The 20,840-nt window shown below is 32.6% G+C and overlaps 1 protein-coding gene across 1 annotated transcript in view; it reads right to left on the bottom strand.

Moving 5' to 3' along the window:
• Window positions 1–1,564: 1,564 nt before the first annotated feature.
• dennd6a (DENN/MADD domain containing 6A) overlaps window positions 1,565–20,840 on the bottom strand; it is a 37,167-nt gene continuing 17,891 nt past the window's right edge. The window contains 16 exon segments of the mRNA XM_073826374.1: window positions 1,565–2,462; window positions 4,816–4,993; window positions 5,471–5,580; window positions 6,418–6,471; window positions 6,789–6,878; window positions 6,962–7,026; window positions 7,205–7,270; window positions 7,450–7,544; window positions 9,028–9,123; window positions 11,154–11,276; window positions 11,961–12,016; window positions 12,116–12,175; window positions 12,272–12,351; window positions 16,245–16,350; window positions 19,511–19,591; window positions 19,702–19,814. Of these exon segments, the coding sequence (XP_073682475.1) occupies window positions 2,331–2,462; window positions 4,816–4,993; window positions 5,471–5,580; window positions 6,418–6,471; window positions 6,789–6,878; window positions 6,962–7,026; window positions 7,205–7,270; window positions 7,450–7,544; window positions 9,028–9,123; window positions 11,154–11,276; window positions 11,961–12,016; window positions 12,116–12,175; window positions 12,272–12,351; window positions 16,245–16,350; window positions 19,511–19,591; window positions 19,702–19,814 (1,505 nt within the window). The 3' untranslated portion in view covers window positions 1,565–2,330.

Below are 20,840 nucleotides of genomic sequence, written 5' to 3'. Positions count from 1 at the left end.
AGAAAATCTGTATTTAAAGACTTTTTGTGTGTAAGTATACAGTACAGTATTGTTTTCTGAATGATGAAGTATATATCATATTAAAATTGAAGGAAGCACTGATAATTAAATAACTAAGCTATTTTTTTCAGTTCAGGTCAGTGGAGGTGAAAAGGAAAGGAAAAGACGATGGCTGTTTTCCCTTTTGTGGTTAGTCAGTTATTAAAAATACAAAATAAATAGATGTAAAACTGCAATGGTCTCTGCTGGGTTTGCCTTCATTATTTGAATTAATTAATGCCAGACATCTGCAAGAATGTGCTTATTGAGCTTGTAAAGATGAAATATATTCACACTAGTGTCTCTTCATCATTATCTTCAGTTATAGGTTAGTGTTGGTCTCTGTGAAACAGGACCTGTTATTGCAATATTACCTCAATTACCACAGCTTTCATAAAAACATTTCCAAGGAATATTTCAGCCCCAGAATATAATCGAAAAAACAGTGTATAAATAAAAGCCCATTTTTAGAGCCAATAATATTTTAGCCAAATTCTGTAATGATCTGAACATTTCCTTTTTCTCATTATTGCATTCTAACGATGTAAAAAAAGGAAAAACAATTACTGAAATAATATTTAATGATTTAATACCTAAATATGTAAAGAAAATATGTAATTCTGTAATATGTAAAAATAAGATTTGTTTATTATAGCAATGAAAGCTGGTTGGGAAATGTGTTTAATTATCATGAAAATACCTATAATATAAATATATTTCATAATATAAATATTTCATATATATATATATATATATATAATATAAATATTTCATATATATATAGCAATTGGCAATTTACATTTGGCATATGGGAAGCAAATGTTGCTTCATTAATTCATTTTAAAAAACTGGAGAATTTATTATTTTTTAATTACTTAAATGGCCTATGTTGCTATTTTAACTCATAAAAAATAATACAACTCTGGAAAATGTGTTATTTTTTAATGAATTAAAAAGCAAAATTTGGCATATGTTTGGCAAATTTAGCCAATTTTAATTCATTAAAAAAACTGTAACTCTGTGGAAAATTTAGTATTTTTTTAATCAATTAAAATGCCACATTTTGGCATATGTGTGGCAAATTTTGATATTTTACTTTATTAAGAAATACTTAAGCTCTTTTGAAATGTATTATTTTTTAATGAATTAAAATGGCAAAATTTTTAAACAAATACAAAAATTATTATGTGTGGCAAATTTTGATATTTTAATCCATTAAAAAAAAAAAAAACTAAAACTCTGTGGAAAATTGATTATTTTAATGAATTAAATAGCAAAATTGCCACACATACATTTAGCTGTTTCGATTCATTAAAAAAAAAATAAAATAAAATAATACATTTTCCACAAAGTTTTAGTATAATAAATAACAGAACTTAATAAACAGAATGTATAATTTTTTAATGAATTTAAACGGCAAAATTTGGCATATGTGTGGCAAATTTTGAAATTTCAATTCATTAAAAAAATAATATGAATTTTTTTTTAAATTAATTAATATGGCAAAATTTGACGTGTGTGGCAATTTAATGTTTAATTCATTAAAAAAAAAATAACTGGAAAATGAATGTTTAATTATGAGGGAATAATGCTACAGTACAAATATATATTAAACACTTCCATTTACTATTCATTACTATAATATAAATTTTTATTTGATTTACATTCTAAAGTATTAAATTGTTTTTAAAACGTTTTTTTTTTCAACATTAAATTATGCAATAATGAAAATTATCATGAAAAATGAAAATAATAATGGATTATGACCTGATTTAAGAAAAATAGTGTCACTGCAATTATATATATGCACTTAATAGGCTTAAAATAGGCTTCATTTACTTCACGCAAAATCTAATTTCCTCATTTTGGGGTGAAATATGACCTGAGATATGTTCTTGACAGGATTCATGAGATTCACTGGCTCTGATCTGATGTTCTTCCTCCAGATGTTCTGGTGTCACAGCACAAGCATTCATTCACAGATCTCCGTTCAGGCCCATCTTCATGTTTAAAACCCAAGGGAATGTTAATCTCACACGGTGAGACATACAGCATAAAGACTCCAATGTGTCCGTGACACGCGTGCGCCGTTCTGCCATCATTTGTTCCTCTCGCGCTCAGGCACAGTCACTTCCTGTGTGCTTTTGGCAATGCCAGCATTGTCCGTTCAAGGGCAGCAGATCTGCAGCAACAAGAGCACTTGAGGAGGATCCAGCAGAAATGCGGCACACGCGTGTGGAAGTCCGTTAACCCCGTACGGTCTGGTCTGGTCTGTCAGAGCTGGCTGAGGGTCAGGGGCTCGGCGGTTTGTGTAAGATGCCCTGCAGGTCCTCTGGAAGAGACTGGATGATGCTCTCGATATGGGCCTGGAGTTTGGGGAGAGTTCCTGGTTTGACAGGAAGCTGATCTTTCTCGGCCTGATTCTGAGACACAGCGAATTACACATTTATGCAATCAGTGTACACACTGTAAAAACGATTTTCAAATATGATTTTTGGAGTACATTTTTATAAGATAATAGTATTTCAGTCTTTTTTATTTCAAATGTAACATTTAATTCATTAGTTTTAGCATTAATAAGTTTTACTTGCCGCCTCTGTCTGAAATTAAGAGTTACAACTGTATCTAACACTGCAAAAAAAAAAAAAAAAAAAAAACTTTTTGGACTTGCAAACTAGGATTATTGTAGTATGTTTTATTTATTTTCACTGTTCATTTAAGTATTTAAATGTTGTTGTTTTTTACAATTATTTGTGACACTTACTTGCAATTCCTTAGAACTGAAAAAGTTTCCTAGACTAATTTTTCTTTTTTCTTTTTTTACTTTGAACAAAGATCTCTAAACTAGGTTTTACAAAAAATATGACTTTTTCGACTTTTTCAGGTTTAATTCAGTATGTTACTTGCCTTTCCTGTAATTATTTGTGAAACTTACTAGCAATTTCTGAGTGAAAATTGTAACTTAAACTCTAAAAAAACTTTTTTTTTTTTTAGATTGCAAACAAAGATTATTGGAGTACTTTTTTTTATTTTTCACTCTTCACTTATTTAAGTATTTAAATGTTTTTCTTTGCAATTTTTTGTGACATTTACATGCAATTCCTTAGAATTGAAAAAGTTTCCTAGACTAATTTTTCTTTTTTTTTACTTTGAACAAAGTTCACTAAATTAGGTTTTACAAAAAATATTATGACTTTTTCTACTTCAGTTTTCAGGTTTAATTCAGTGAGTTACTTTCCTTTCCTGTAATTATTTGTGAAATTTACTAGCAATTTCTGAGTGTAAATTGTAACTGTAAATTTTTTTTTTTTTTTTTTAGATTGCAAACAAAGATTATTGGAGTACTTTTTGTTCAGGTATAATTCAGTGTGTTACTTGCCATTTTGTTTTGTTATTAATTGTAAAATTTACTAGGAATTTCTGAGTGGAAATTGTATCTTTAACTGTAAAAAAAACCATTTTAGATTATTGGATTGGCAGACATTGATTATTTTATTTTCACTGTTTATTTATTTCAGTATTTAAATGTTTTTCTTTGCAATTATTTGTGACGTTTACATGCAATTCCTTAGAATTGAAAAAGTTTCCTAGACTAATTGTTCTTTTTTCTTTTTTTACCTTGAACAAAGATCACTAAATTAGCTTTTACAAAAAATATAACGACTTTTTCTACTTCAGTTTTCAGGTTTAATTGAATGTGTTACTTGCATTTTCTTTGTAATTATGTGTGAAATTTACTAGCAATTTCCGAGTGAAAATTGTATCTTTGTAACTGTAAAAAATATTTTTCTAGATTGCAAACAAAGATTATTGGAGTACTTTTGTTCAGATATAATTTAAAGTGTTACTTACCATTTAGTTTTGTAATTAATTGCAAGATTTTTTGTAATTACAAACTAGAATTTTTGTAGTATGTTTTATTTTTACTGTTCATTTATTTTAGCATTTAAATGTTTTTCCTTTGCAATTATTTGTGAAATTTACTAGCAATTTCTGAGTGAAAATTGTATCTTTAACTGTTAAAAAAAACAAACATTTTTTTTAGATTGCAAACAAAGATTATTGGAGTACTTTTATTTTCACTCTTCACTTATTTAAGTATTTAAATGTTTTCTTTGAAATTATTTGTGACATTTTAAAATTTTAATTAGGTTTTACAAAAAATATGACTTTCTACTTCAGTTTAATTCAGTGTGTTACTTTCCTTTCCTGTAATTATTTGTGAAATTTACTAGCAATTTCTGAGTGTAAATTGTAACTGTAAAAAAAACATTTTTTTTTTAGATTGCAAACAAAGATTATTTCATTTTCACTATTCATTTATTTCAGTATTTAAATGTTTTTCATTTGCAATCATTTGTGAAATTTACTTGCAATTCCTTAGTACTAAAGTATGTTTTACAAAAAATATAATATGACATTATACTTCAGAAAGTACTTCAAATCAAAAGCATAAGCAAAACTGAACTAGCAGAACACCAATCACATAATCTATCAAAGATATATCTAAGATGTACATGAGCCTGCTTCTTTATCACATTTAGAGAAATGCAGCATTACTTTTTTTATCAGCTGTTTGGACTCTCATTCTGACGGCACCCATTCACTGCAAAGGATGCATTGATGAGCAAGTGATGTAACGCTACATTTCTCGAAATCTGATGAAGAAACAAACTTATCGATACCTTGGACGACCTGAGGGTGAGGACGTATTCATCCATTTGTCCTTTTTGGGTGAACTATTCCTTTATTACCCAGAATGAGTGCAGTACTCACCAGTTTCTCCTTGAGTTTGAGCACCAGGTCGACCGTCTCCACCTCTGTGTGTTTCTGTATCCGTAACTGCAGGTCTTCCTCACAGAGCGCCTCCAGATGAAGAGCTTCCAGCTTCTGCGTCATCTCCTTCCTGCGGTTCCTGAACCAGCCGTCGAAGTTCGGAGACCTCAGGAACTGCCTGAGTTACAGCAGAGGAAAAACATAAAACTGCATTTAAACGGAAATCATCTATTTTGTATTGAAGAAAAGACATGGATTCATAATTTGTGATCAATATATTTAAAACATCCTGAGTTTTGAATGATTACTGGATAAGCATTTAAAAACGGTCTCTTCTGCTCACCATGGCTGCGTTTAAGAGATTAAAAATACAGTAAAAACTGCTAAATTATGAAATACTGTATTACAATTTAAAATAGCTGTTTTCTATGTGAATATATTGAAAAATGTAATTTATTCCTGTGATCAAAGCTGCATTTTCTGCATCATCAGTGTCACATGATCCTTCAGAAATCATTCTAATATGCTGATTTGCTGCTCAAGGGACATTTCTGATTACCATCAATGTTGAAAACTGTTGAGCTGCTTCATATTTATGCAGAAACAATGATACATTACTGTATGTATATATATTCTCCTGCTTTAAAATCTGTACCTGTAAAGGCCGATCCAGTCTCCTTTGAGTCGTGAGGTGAGCTGAGGTCCGGCCTTCTCCAGCGTTTTCATAAACTCCTCCTGGTTGAACTGCCGCAGCTGTGGAGGACTCTGGGAAATGAGAGAAGACAGAATAATCATTTTAAGTACATTACCAGTCAAAAGCTTTTGAACAGTAAGATTTGTAATGTTTTCAAAGTCTCTTCTGCTCAGCAAGCCTGCATTTATTTGATCCAAAGTACAGCAAAAACAGTAAAATCTTAAAATATGTTTACTATTTGAAATAACTTTTCTATGTGAATATATTTTAAAATGTAATTTATTCCTGTGATCAAAGCTGAATTTCCAGCATCATTACTCCAGTCTTCAGTGTCACATGATCCTTCAGAAATCATTCTAATATTCTGATCTTTTGTAATATGAATGTCTATCTTTTTTGAGCATCCTTGCTAAATAAAAGTATTTCTTTCTTTCCCCTCCCAAAAAATAAAATAAAAAATGATACTGACTCCAAACTTTTGTATGATTGTGTATAATGTGATCTTTGGATCTTTCTGTTCATCAAAAAAAAAAAAAAGAACAAATTCAATGCACTCAACTATTTTAAATAGCTGCTGTTTCTTAAGCAGCAAATCAGCATTTCAGAATGAGTTCTCAAGAATAATGTGAGACTCTGAAGACTGCAGTAATGATGCTGAAAATTCAGCTTTGAAATCACAGGAATAAATTACATTTTAAAACATATTAAAATAGAAAACAGTTATTTGAAATAGTAAAAATATTTCACAATTTGACTGCTTTTGCTGTACTTTGGATCAAATAAATTCGGTTTGGTGAGTAGACTTCTTTATGAAAAGTAAAAAAAAAAAAAAAAAAAAAAGTTGCAAAAGTGGTTCATTTTACAGGAAAAGACCTGAAAATGAAGGAAAAAACATTTGATATACTTACTTTCCAGGGAGAGATGCTCTTCTGTAGAGGCATTAGACTGGCCACATAGCGCTCCTGCAAATCAACCACATTATATTAATTAGAACACAATTAGGTAATATTATATCCTGAAGCCTTACTGTCTAAAATCGATTTGCATTTTAGTAAGTTCTGTACTTCAACAAACTTATTTCAGAACATTTGCAAAGGCAACATGGCTATTTTGTTTACATTTTCAACATTTTCTCATATAATATTTATATTTTATTACAATTCTGCTTTTTTCAACTTGCAACAGCAATCTTAACAGTATCAGTTAACAATAACACTGTTCAGGACATAATGTAAATTACGTCGTGTGATTGATTTTTCATGCAAAGAACCGTTCCTACCAATGGTATGATGAAACTCTGTGTAAGTTCCAGGAAATATCGCCGCAGAATTGCATTCTGAGCCGCTGAAGGGCGCTTCTGCTGGACTCCCTGGCGTTAACCGCGAAAATACTGAATTAATACAAGCGCTTGAATGTTTTAGCGGTGATATACTACACCAGAGAGACTCTCACCTTCTGCAGCTGCTTGATAATGTCCTCGTCTTTGTTTAGGAACGGTTTATATGCAGTGTAGACACCTGAGACCAAACACGAAATTAATTTATGCGGAGTGTGGTCAATTGATTTGCTTTTACAGTTTGGAATTTATCCGTAAGGGACTCCAGTTTAACTTGAACATCAAAAAGAAAACAAAGAGCAGATTTGGTGCACGTCTATTTTGAGTACTGAAAAAAAGCTTGTATTAATGTCTCTCACCAGGTTTTGAGTCCAAAGTCTTCAGATTTTTTAGTTTCTTCACTTTCATTTGTTTGGCCATCTCTCCTATTTAAAAAAAAATGATGTGGTTAACATAAAGAAGGCTAGTAAGCATCTTTTAAGATCTATTAACATTGTAATTACTGCTAATATAAACTTTGTAGAGTTATAATGTTCCTTAAACACTTTAAAGTTGAATGATCTTTAACTATGCATGCAGGTAATAGATATTTAAAGGTCAGAACCTGCTTGTTTCATGTCTCCGATGCGGATGATGTGAGGCCAGTGCTGGAGAGTTTTGGCGAAAAATGGATTCGTAACTCCGAGAATGACTGAAGGCCTATGGAAAACACAATATACGGTTAAGAGAGAGACGGTGAGAGTGTCACAAACACTTCCTGTCTGAGCTCTAGAAATATCCTCATTCATCGATCTGAACGAGGAATAGCATCTCATCTATCATACGATCATCCTGCGTGACACGGATTGAATTACACACTGTTTGTAGGTCAAAAGAACAAAGAAAAACTACACACACACACACACAGGAAATACACACACAACTACACATTTTAAAATACACATTCTTGTATTTATTGTTTGATTATATACTAAAATAAAACAATGCTGTACATTATATTGATTAGAATAAAATATAATAAAAATAAAATTAAATTACAATATTCATTAAAGTCTAGTAAACAAAAACTAAATTACAGGAACATGAGTTACTTTTTTACTTTTACATGTTTTATTTGCTCTTAGAAATACAGTTTACAAATCTATAAGACACTTATAAATAATAATAATAATAATAATAATTATTATTATTAATTGAATACAGTTTATGAAGTATAATAATAAATAAAATGATAATATAACAAGATTTAATGAAATCAATTAAATTAAGTGCAAGAATTTTAAATAAATAAAAAATATATCCACTGAATGAATGCTGAATGCAACAAATGCGGATTTTTTTACAATTAGTTTTTTTTCTTCTTTTTGGAAAAATACAGCTTGTATATCTATAAAAGGCTAGATAAATTATATTTATTCTAATAACGTATATTAAATGTTTTAGTAAATAAATTAAACTATAAACAAATGAAAGACTCACAATAAATTATATTTATTGAAATAAAACATTACAAAAAATTGAGAATTCAATATATAATACAATATATTACATGTTTTAGTAAATTTAAATTATAATAATTATAAATAAATATTATAATACATTAAAAAGAATTTAATAATGAAATTGATATCTAAAAGAGGCTTATATTAAATAATAAATAATTAATTTAATTTAATTATATTTATTAATAATAAAATATAATAAAATGAATTTTATCATTGAATTTAATACATTTAATATAATAATAAATACATGTAATGGAAACAATTCAAATGATATGTTATATATAATAGTTATTATATATATATTAAATCTGCAATCTGCAAAATGTTTATTTTACCAAAATAAGAAGGATCATACAAAGGGCGTTATTTTTATTTAGTACTGAGCTGAAAAAGACATTTCACTTGAAAGATAGAAAAAAGAAAAAATAATAGCTGAATTTATAAAAATGACTAATCTACAGCTGTGTTTTTTTGTTTAGTGATAGCTGTTCCCTTGTTTGTTTGCCTGCTGTTCTTCGGAAACATCCTTCAAGTCCCACAAATTATTATTATTATTATTATTATTTTTTGTGTGTGTATTTGAACCCATTCCAACAATGACTGTATGCTTTTGAGATCAATCTTTTCACACTTTGCTTCAGAAGGAAACATGATGCATTAAGAGCACGTTTACTTACGGAGCTTGTGTTCGAGTGGTGTATTCCTTAAACTCACTGTCATGAATGGTGAAATAGGGCCGGAAATCACTGCAGTAGCGCAGAGGAGAGATACAACTGCACAGAGACAGAGGGATTTGGTTCATTAGAAAATGATCTAGAAGTCAGCATGTGTTTTTTTTATTGGTCAAGAACATTCTGCTCACGTTAAACCCGGAGTATGTTTGCATTGACATGTGGTGCATATCAGTGTCTCTAGAGTCTTTATATCACACACACACACATCATGTGACTTCAGACTTATCTAGCCGTCCTTCTTCAAGGTCGACCACAGCGTGTGGAAACATTCAGCTTCCAGAAACTCAGCATTACAGAGCCAGAAAATAGATCTGTCTGCTGTTAAATACTGCAATACATCACATGTGCTTGGACTTTTTTTGCACGATTTCTGAATGGACAATCTTTGCAATAGGTTTAAATATAATGAAATTTTGTTAAAATGCTATGCTTTCATTATCAGCTGAGAGCATTATTAAATTAATCATAAACTCAAAGGAAGAACTGATGAATGATGGGTGTTTGAATTCTGTGCACGTCTAGAGTTCACTCACTAATTTGCAATTCTAAAAACACTTCATGTGCAATCAGAGAGAAACATGCTGCTGATTTAAAAGATACAAGTTTAATCCTGCATTTTTGATGCAGAGTGAAGTCATCAACCACTCCAGGCTAACATTTAGTGTCATATCAAATACTAGACAGCTGCAGGCCTACAAAGACTTGATTGTTCCAAACCACAAGGCGAGACACTGCAGGTAAATAAGGTAAAAAAATTAACTAATAGTTATCACCTTACTTACCCAGTTGACTGATTACATTTTTTGTATTACAAGTTTTCTAAAATGTTAGGTTTAAATATCTAAATGAGACATTATTTAATGAAATATGTGCTAATTTGCATACATTTCTAGTACAAAAATCTAAACACTAGAAGTCAGTTTCAAAATTCTTGTTTAATTTTTTTTGACATATAAGATTACAGTCAAATGTTTTCACAGAGGGGATTTTGGGTATCTTATTTTGTCACTCCATAATTCAGAAAAAACTGGAACAGACCAAAAAAACATGTATTTTTATTTTTACCATTTTTGGGGGAATAAAATGTTGTATAAAATCAGGCTAATTGCATATGAACAAATCCCTCTGTAAAAACCTTCAGGATATAGATGGGAATAGGAATGTAAAGTTTGGTGTGTGTAAGTGCTACTAAAGTGGAGATTTATGGCTTAGTGCAGGAGAAAAAACTCATTTTGAGAAAACGGCCTTTAAAAATATGTATTGTAATTGAAATCTATTGACACAAATAGATAACGTGCAATGAAAGAAACACTTAAGTGTCTTTTGGGTGTTTTCTTTCCACTAGTCTGAAAAAAAAAACACTTCATGAAAAAGCAAAAAGACCAAATTCTCAAACTTGGCATGTGCATGAAAAAGCAGTGTTTTTGCCTGCAGTGTCTCCCCTTAAGAAACAAATGAAGATTCAGCTCTAAAATCTGATTGGATGGATTGTAAAACAGCACATCGATTTAATTCTAAACCATAAACAATTAAAAAAAAAAAAATCACAATAATGACTTATTCCAAGTGTTATTAATATCATTAATATGCTATATATACACATTGCCGCTCAAAAGATTTTTAATGCTTTTTAAAGGAGATTTTCCTGTTCATCAAGACTGTGTTTATTTGATTAAAATACAGAACAAAAATTGTAATATTGTGAAACGTTAATGCAATTTAAAATAGTGGTTTTCTATTTTTATAAACTTCAAAATATTATTTATTTCTGTGATGCAAAGCTGAATTTTCAGCAACATTTCTTCAGTATTCAGTGTCACATGATTCTTCAGAAATCATTCTAATATGCTGATTTCATTATCAATGTTGGAAATCAATGCTGCTTAATTTTTTGAAAGCTGTGATACTTTTTTCAGGATTCTTTGATAAAAAAAACATTAAAATGAACAGCATTTATTTAATATAATATATTTTTATTTAATTTTCTTTTATTTTTTAGTACATCAAGATAAAATTAATAAAAAAAAAAAACTAATTATTATTATTATAAATATTATTATTTGCTGTACCTGACCAATGCCAACACAGTGTCTGAAGATTCTGCAGGTGAAGGAGCCATGACCACTAATGCTTCACCGAGCAACACAAGCTCCCATAACATCTGTATATGAAAAAACACTGGATGGAAACACCTGAAACACAAGAAACAAGATATTATGACAAATTACAGAACAGATCATTTGGATGCTGAAAATAACTGGTTTTGTTTTCTTCAGCATCATATAATGTGCAATGCACAAGTCTTAGTAAACATTAATGCTTTTATTATGACAGTATGCATTAATTTAAATTGATCAAAAGTGACAGTAAAGACATTTATAATGTTACACAACACATCCATTTAAAATTCTTTAAAAAAATCATGAAAAACAAAAAGGATCACGATTTCCACAAAAATATGAATCAAAACAACTGTTTTCAACATTGATAATAATCTGAAATGTTTCTTAAGAAGCAAATCAGCATATTAGAATAATTTCTAATGGATTGTGTGCACTGAAAACTGGAGTAATGATGCTGAAAATTCAGCTTTGCATCACAGGAATAAATTACATTTTACAATGTATTCACATAGAAAACACTTATAATAAATTGTAAAACCTTTTCATAATATTACAGTTTTTACTGTATTTTTAATTAAATAAAAGCAGCCTTGGTGAGCATAAAAGACTTGTATGTGTATGTGAACAACTTGCACTATTCTCAGCTGCCAACAGGAGGCCCCAGAAGACAAGTAATAAACAAACACTGCAAATGAGTATAAAATACAGTACAATATGTTCCAGTCACACTAGCACACAATAAATGTGCTTTACCTGAAGAGATCTACTTCATGGACGGTGGGCAGAACAATGGAGACCAGACTGTCGCTCTGTGAATGAAAGATTAGACTCATTAACATGAGAACAAACTACCACAAGTCTGCTGAATATGACACATCAGCAATATGCAGAGGCAGTGAGATTCATACCGGTGCAGACTGAACAAGCTGAGATGTTCCAGGCTTGTCGTAACACGTGGGGATGCGCAGCTGAGGAGAGCAGACGGCAGGGGCCGTTAATAAAGTGCAAAGAAATTTTAAACCCTTTGTTAGTATCTTACATAGAAAAAAAACCCAGCATGTTACCTTCATGACCACACCCATGATGGGGAGCGTGAGGATCTTCCCCGGACACGGCGTGGGCCAGCGGTCAATGTCATTACACGCTTCAATGCAAATACACATTAGTAAATAGACGTCAGCAATAAACCAAATTTAGCCAACATGACATTCAAACTATACAATTTTATATTTGAGGAATGTTGTTATGCAGTTGCTGGGGTGTTCTGAGTCATTGTTGCATGTTGCTACACCGTTGCTAAGGTGTTCTGATTCATTGTTACATTTCACCAAGCTGTTTTGCAGTTGCTAATGTGTTCTGGGTTGTTGTTGCAAAGGGGTTACACAGTTGTTAAGGTGTTCCGAGTTGTTGTTGCATGTTGCTAAGGTGTTACACAGTTGCTAAGGCATTCTGAGATGTTGTTCCAAGTTGTTACACAGTTGTTAAGGTGTTCTGAGTCGTTGCTGCATGTTGCTAAGGTGTTACACTGTTGCTAAGGCGTTCTGAGTCGTTGCATTTTACTAAGGTGTTACGCAGTTGCTAAGGTGTTCTAAGTCATTGTTGCATGTTGCTACTAGGCATGGGCCGGTATAAGATTTTGACGGTATGATAACCTTGGATAAAAATATCACGGTTTCACGGTATCACGGTATTGTAATTACTGCTCTACAATGTTATATTTAAATGTCTGGGTAAAAAAAAAAAAAAAAATTTAACTGAACACAGTATATTTTATTTTAGGAAACATATAGAACATTTTGTAACATGGAGCAATAGCCAAAATAGTGCAAATAAATAATTGAATCTCCTTAATTAAATAAATTTCAGTCACTTGTGTGAGCCTAAGCCTGCAGCTCAACAATTATCAACAAAATAAAATTTTCAAAAAAAATCCTCCTAAATGGAAAAAATGCCATCACTAATCAAAGCAAAAATATGACCATTAGTAAAAGTTCCAAAAATAAACAAATACTCAGTATTTTTTTTAATGCCATGATTTTGAAAAGATATTTAAGGTGCACTGTGTAATATTTAAGATGATCTCTAGACAGAGGTTCAATAACTATGTTTTCAGGGGTGCATAAAGACCTTAAAAATACAATGATGAAGTAACAGTAACAGTAACAGTAATATTCACAATAACATAGTTTTATTGAATGATTAAGTAAATATAATTTCTTAAATTACGTTTTAAAAGAATTCTCACTATTCGTTGCTGTCAAAAAAGTCTTTATCGGCTTCTGTAGTTCTGTAAAGGGAGGGGTGAGAGGTGGACTGTTGCAATTCACCACTTCGCCACTAGATGCCGCAAAAACCTACACACTGCAACTTTAACGTGGCGGAAGGCTTAAAAGCAAAGACGTGATTTCACTTTAACTAAATTGTTTTACTAATGTTCGATCAAAGAAACGTAAAGTTAGTACATATAGTCTGCTATTTCCCACTCTGTGTTGTGGGAGTTCAGCTCCTTCATCCATCCTGAACTTATATTACCGCTGAGTCTCACTGACTGTGGACCACGTGCACAATCACATATACGCGCCAGCAGCACTAACCGGTGGGGGAGGGGCTGCATTGTTTTCGCTGCAGGGACGCACACACACAACCTAGTAGCGAGTCCTGCTCTTTCACTTTGACGACACAGTAAATGCACATATCGTAGGAACGGTATAACTTTTTTTGTGTGCGGTTTTGAAACCGTGACTTTTTCAAACCGCGGTAAACCTTGAAACCGGTTATCATCCCATGCCTAGTTGCTACACAGTTGCTAAGGTGTTCTGATTCGTTGTTACATTTCACCAAGCTGTTATGCAGTTGCCAATGTGTTCTGAGTTGTTGTTGCATGTTGCTAAGGTGTTACACAGTGGTTAAGGTGTTCTGAGTTGTTGCATGTTGCTATGTAGTTACTAATTTGTTACACAGTTGTTAAGGTGTTCTGAGTCATTGTTGCATATTGCTAAGTGGTTACACGGTTGCTAAGGCATTCTGAGTTGTTGCAGTTTGCTAAAGTGTTTCACAGTTGCTAAGGTGTTCTGAGTTGTTGTTGCATGTTGCTAAGGTGTTATGTAGTTGCTAAGGTGCTCTGAGTTGTTGTTGTATGTTGCTAAGGTTACACGGTTGCTAAGGCGTTCTGAGTCGTTGCATTTTGCTGAGGTGTTACGCAGTTGCTCAGGTGTTCTGAGTTATTGCTGCATGTTGCTAAGGTGTTACGCAGTTGCTCAGGTGTTCTGAGTTGTTGTGGCACGTTGCTAAGGTGTTATGCAGTTGCTAAGGTGTTCTGAGTCATTGCTGCATGTTGCTAAGGTGTTATGCAGTTGCTAAGGTGTTCTGAGCTATTGCTGCATGTTGCTAAGGTGTTACACAGTTGCTAAGGCATTCTGAGATGTTGAATTTTGCTAAGGTGTTACAGTTGTTAAGGTGTTCTGAGTTGTTGTTGCATGTTGCTAAGGTGTTACGCAGTTGCTAAGGTGTTCTGAGTCATTGCTGCATGTTGCTAAGGTGTTACACAGTTGCTAAGGCTTTCTGAGATGTTGAATTTTGCTAAGGTGTTACAGTTGTTAAGGTGTTCTGAGTTGTTGTTGCATGTTGCTAAGGTGTTACGCATTGCTATGGTGTTCTTAGTTGTTGTTGCATGTTGCTAAGGTGTTATGTAGTTGCTAAGGTGTTCTGAGTTGTTGTATGTTGCTAAGGTGTTACACAGTTGATAAGGTGTTCTGAGTCACTGCTGCATGTTGCTAAGGTGTTACGCACTTGCTAAGACATTCTGAGTTGTTGAATTTTGCGAAGGTGTTACAGTTGTTAAGGTGTTCTGAGTTGTTGTTGCATGTTGCTAAGGTGTTGTGAGTTGTTGTTGCATGTTGCTAAGGTGTTACACATTGCTATGGTGTTCTTAGTTGTTGCATGTTGCTAAGGTGTTATGCAGTTGCTAAGGTGTTCTGAGTTGTTGTTGCATGTTGCTAAGGTGTTATGCAGTTGCTAAGGTGTTCTGAGTTGTTGTTGCATGTTGCTAAGGTGTTACGCAGTTGCTCAGGTGTTCTGAGTTGTTGTATGTTGCTAAGGTGTTACACAGTTGCTAAGGTGTTCTGAGTTGTTGCATGTTGCTAAGGTGTTACAGTTGCTATTGTGTTCTGAGTTGTTGTTGCATGTTGCTAAGGTGTTACAGTTGCTAAGGTGTTACACAGTTGCTAAGGTGTTCTGAGTTGTTGTTGCATGTTGCTAAGGTGTTACAGTTGCTAAGGTGTTCTGAGTTGTTGTATGTTGCTAAGGTGTTACACAGTTGCTAAGGTGTTCTGAGTTGTTAATGTATGTTGCTAAGGTGTTACAGTTGCTATTGTGTTCTTAGTTGTTGTTGTTGCATATTGCTAAGGTGTTACGCAGCGGTTAAGGTGTTCTGAGTTGTTACATGTTGCTATGTAATTGCTAATTTGTTACACAGTTGTTAAGGTGTTCTGAGCTCATTGTTGCATGTGGCTACGCAGTTGCTAAGGTGTTCTGAGTCAATGTTGCTATGCAATTACTAAGGAGTTCTGAGCTCACTGTTGCATGTTTCTATGTCATTATTAAGAGACTCCAGGCTTGTTGCATTCCACTATGCAGTTGCTGTGGTGCTCTGAGTCTTTGTTGAATGTTGCTATGCAATTAAGGTGCCTTGAGATGTTGTTGCATGTTGCTGTGAAATTGCCAAGTGTTTTTTGGGGGGTGTTGCCATGTGGTTAGTAGGTGCATGATATTCTGGTGCCAAGATTGAACAGTAGCTATGTGGTTGCCAGGGTTTAGGTGGTTGTTTTTTTGTGCACCATACAAGCATCTAATCACTTGGAAAACATGCAGGATGAGTTGCATAATGGCTTTAAAATGTTCCTAACTCTAAATGTGAGTAACAGTAATAATGAAGCATGCTTTAGCAAACACCACTAATGTAATTGTTATCATCATAACTGTTAATCTGTTAATACATAATCTGTTTTTCAGTGTGTAGTCCATGTTTTCATGACTCACCGGCTTCTAAACACGGCTCCTGTTTCTCAAAGTATTCTGGGGCGATGAGCTTCAGCAAAGAGTGGAAAAAGGTCACATAGGGCAGCTTGCTGATGAGGACCAGAGACTGGAGGAGAGAGACACACACATGCATACACAATGAGAGAAACGTCATAAGCTTCAACAGTCCTCTCGAGATACAGGCCAAAACAACAGACAAGATATTAAAAGAATAATTCGGCTATGACCTTTTTTCTTCCATAGCACAGAAAAGAAGATACGATGCAGTGCATTCACACTAGCATACATTCAAAATGGTGCATTAGGTACCTTTATGACACATTAATGATGATTTTTGTCATTTCTGGAGTATGGCAGCTCTAATAAAGTATCATATTCAATACATCAGGTTTTTATGGCTAATATATTATGATTTAAGTGAGAATATAGAGGAAACACAGCTCAACTCTATTCAAACAGAGAAAAAAATATGCAATTCAGTGCAGATATTGATATTAATTTTGCATTACAATAATGATTGAGAGTTGAACAAACAAACTTAAAATTGTGCAACAAGTTTTTCAGAAAAGTTCTGATCATTAAAATTTTGCATATTAAATATGCATATGCTTTACAGGCTTAACAAGCAAAAATGTACATTTTTCATGCTTGCTCAAATGCATCAGAAACCAGTAGGGAGTGGTGAGGAAACTAGAGTAACCAACATGGTTCTGTTAGCAGAGAAAACAATCCGGGTTGTGTCCGTTCATGTCACAAACCACAACGTTTTATTGAAGTGCAATGAATCACCTCAAGCATTGCATAAGAAGCTGCAAGGCAGCAAAAGCCCCCAAAAGCTCTTGTGTCAAGGTGTTTAGGTGTCGAAATACTCGCCGTCTTCAAAAATAACGAGAATTAAAGGCTCTTGAAAAGTTCGAGATCTCCCCTGTAATCTCCGCCTCTATTTTTAGGGTGTGAACAACGTTCGCTGGTGATAGATCAGACTCACACTTCTGTTGCGGTGATGCAGTGTTGGGACTTGTACAGTGCTGCGCTTCATCTTGGCTGGGGGCAAATTTCAGTTTTAAATGGAAGGACATGGGAACCAAAACAAAGCGAAAACCATTTAAGACTCCTCCTTGACTAAAAACACCACTTAATTGTGAGCCATTCCACATAAAAGTCTTTATAATTTTATAATTTTCTCTTGTGGACTATATGTAAACATCTTTTATGAGAAATATCTTATTCGGGTCAGTACTAAATAAACAAAAACCTGCATTTTGTATAATCCCTCTTATTTTGGTAAAATAATTAACATTTTGCAGATTCAGAAAGGGGATGTAAACTTTTGACCTCAACCGGAAGCATTGCAACGTTTTGGAATTCACTAGTTTTGACCAAAAGTGACCAAAGACTTGTTAATTTCAGCAGTTTTAACCACACTACTCTATATCGGAAAAGCTGCTTTGCAGAGCACGCTCTTGAAACGTTGCCATGTCCATTATTATAAGCGTCTTTGGGCTTATTGTTTGAGCTTAGCTTATATCGTGATCCAGTTTATGGAGTTAATAAAGTAGACAGGTGCAAGTCACAATATTTTGGTATTATTTTCAATTTTGGGGTATATTATAGGTTCTTCTTTGCAGGATTTTCCAGCAACACTAATGAGCCAAAACGTTAGATTTCTTGCACCACGCATACAAAAGAAAGAGACAGAGACAACCATTTAAACAATAAGCATTTGTTACCCTGGACCACAAAACCAGTCTTAAGCAGCACAGGTATATTTGTAGCAATAGCCACAAATACATTGTATGGGTAAAAATTATAGATTTTTCTTTTATGCCAAAAATAATTAGGAAATTAAGTAAAGATCATGTTCTAGGAAGATATTTAGCAAATTTCCTACCATAAATGTCAAAACCTAATTTTTGATTAGTAACATGCATTGCTAAGAACTTCATTTGGACAACTTTAAAGATGATTTTCTCAGCATTAATTTAATTTTAGAGTAAACCTGTTATGTAAAACATTAATTTTGTATACATTTTTAAAAATTGTGTACAGTGCATTTTCTTTACAGTAAATTTAAACTTCTGTAACTTTCTAATAATTTTAATATTTTGACATGTTTTTTTTCTCTTTAAAGTCACTCCAGACCATTTACCTGAGGCTCTGGATTACAGGTATTGATGCTGCAAATAATGTTCAGTTTCTTGCACAGACTGATTGCTTTGCTTCTTAAGACTTCAATATATCGTTAGGAGTCAGAAACATTTTTTCCATACTATGGAATTCTAATTTGGTTTGGTTACCCACATTCTTCAAAACATCTTTTTGTGTTTAGCAGAAGAATAAATCACACAGGTTTAGAAAAACTTGAGGGTAAGTTAATAATGATAAGTGAATAATTTTTGGGTGAACTGTCTCTTTAAATGAGTAGTTCACTTTCAGAATAAAAAAATTACAGATAATGTACTCACCCCCTTGTCATCCAAGATGTTCATGTCTTTCTTTCTTTCTTTAGTCGTAAAGAAATTATGTTTTTTTGAGGAAAAAATTTAAGGTGTTTCGCCATTTAATAGACTTCTATGGTGCCCCCGAGTTTGAACATCCAAAATGCAGTTTAAATGCAGCTTAAAAGGGCTCTAAATGGGAAGAAGGGCCTTATCTAGTGAAACAATCTAATGAAAATAACGATTTTATAAAAACACTTACAATTTATATACTTTTAAATCTCTACAGAGTGCACACAGAGCTAGACAAGATGAGCATTTGAGGTTAAAATGTATATAAATTGTAATTTTGTTTAGAAAATAACTGATCGTTTTGCTAGATAAGACACTTCTTTCCTCGGCTGTGATCGTTTAGAGCCCTTTGAAGCTGCATTTTGAAAGTTCAAACTCGGGAGCACCATAGAAGTCCATTATATGGAGAGAAATCCTGAAATGTTTTCCTCAAAAAACATAATTTCCTTATGACTGAAGAAAGAAAGACAAGTGGGTGAGTACATTATCTGTAAATTTTTTGTTTTGAAAGTGAACTCCTTTAAGCAGCTGATATTAGCTACAGTGTGTATGTAGCCAAGTTATAATGTGAACTAAAGGGCCAGGAATTAGCTCTTGGGTAGATGAGACACAAAATGCTTCACTGGAGTTGTTTGTCGCATTGCCAGAGGCGACCTGCATTTTATAACAAATACCAGATGTCACTTTAAATTCATCAAATCCCTGATCAACATGAGACATCAGCTTCATGTGAGGGATAAATCATCTTGGTCGTACCTTCTGAAAGTAGCCCCTCTTGAGCGACTTGTCTCGCACCTGTCTGAAGTACACATACCCGTAGTAATAGCCCTGATCTCTCTGTGCAAAGAAGAAAAACAAGCACATTTTATAATGTCATCTATTTGCAAAAGTCTTTAACAGGTTAAGTGATTCATTATTGGGTTCATGTTGACATCCTTAGCACTGACCTTAAGACAAACCGGCGCATCCCGGTCGAAGTGTTCGAGGAAACATCCGAGTGACGTCTTCCTGCCTGCGGCCTGCCGGAAACGGAAGCAGAACTGTGTGTCCCCGAGACAACCTGTGAACAGAGACACAAGCAGTCACGATTATCTGTGAAACAACACAGCTCAAATGTGCATGTGGCGAATCAAGGACCTTTTATTAAAACCATGTTTTCATTTGAAGGGCTTGCTTTTTCCAAAACAAATCTGACTTCAGCCACAATAATTAGGCTGCCTAATCAGTCATCTGTCGGAAATAAAGCCTACAGTACTATATGGCTTTAGTTTACATCACAGTACAGCGCAAACGCACTTGACATTAATGAAGGCACTTCAAAATCAAGGAGTTGCGGCAAAGGCGTCACTTTTTTTATTAGTCAATATTTCTGGAATTGCAGAAAATATTACATATGGAAAGTAAACCTTTATATTTAATATATATTTTAGGAATGCACTAATAAATATAACCTCAAAACCAACTAAAAGATTCAACTTTGATTTCATGGAGATATAAAACATTTACAATTTCTACATGCATTCCTAGAGAATCGCTATGAATAACACTAAGCTGTAGATCTAAAAAAAAAAATTATAAAAATAATTAATAATAAAAGTGTTTTTAATAAAAGTGTAAATTTTTAAACTAACATACATTATTAATAATAAAAAATAAATTGAGTAAATCGCTGAATAACACCAAGCATCAGATCTAAAAAAATTTTTTTAAATTAATACAATATAACAATAAAATACATTATATTATTATTTATTAAAAAAAACTAGTGAACAACACTAACCTGTAGATCCTAAAAAAATTAAAATAAAATGTAATAATATATTTTATTAAATATTATTTTACTATAAATTTTTTTATATTATATACATTTTATTTTATGTTGTTTTATTATTAATTTATTAATAATAAAAAAACAACAAAATAAAATAGAAACTCAAATCACTGAATAACACTAACACTAATATATATATATATATATATATATATATATATATATATATATATAAAACAGTAACAAATTATATTTTATAATAGTTACATAATATATATAGCTTCAGATCTAAAAATACCAAAAATTAATACAATA

This window comes from Garra rufa, chromosome 20 (genome assembly GCF_049309525.1).
Source record: "Garra rufa chromosome 20, GarRuf1.0, whole genome shotgun sequence".
Taxonomy (NCBI): Eukaryota; Metazoa; Chordata; class Actinopteri; order Cypriniformes; family Cyprinidae; genus Garra; species Garra rufa.
This window is presented reverse-complemented; position numbering and strand designations above follow the sequence as displayed.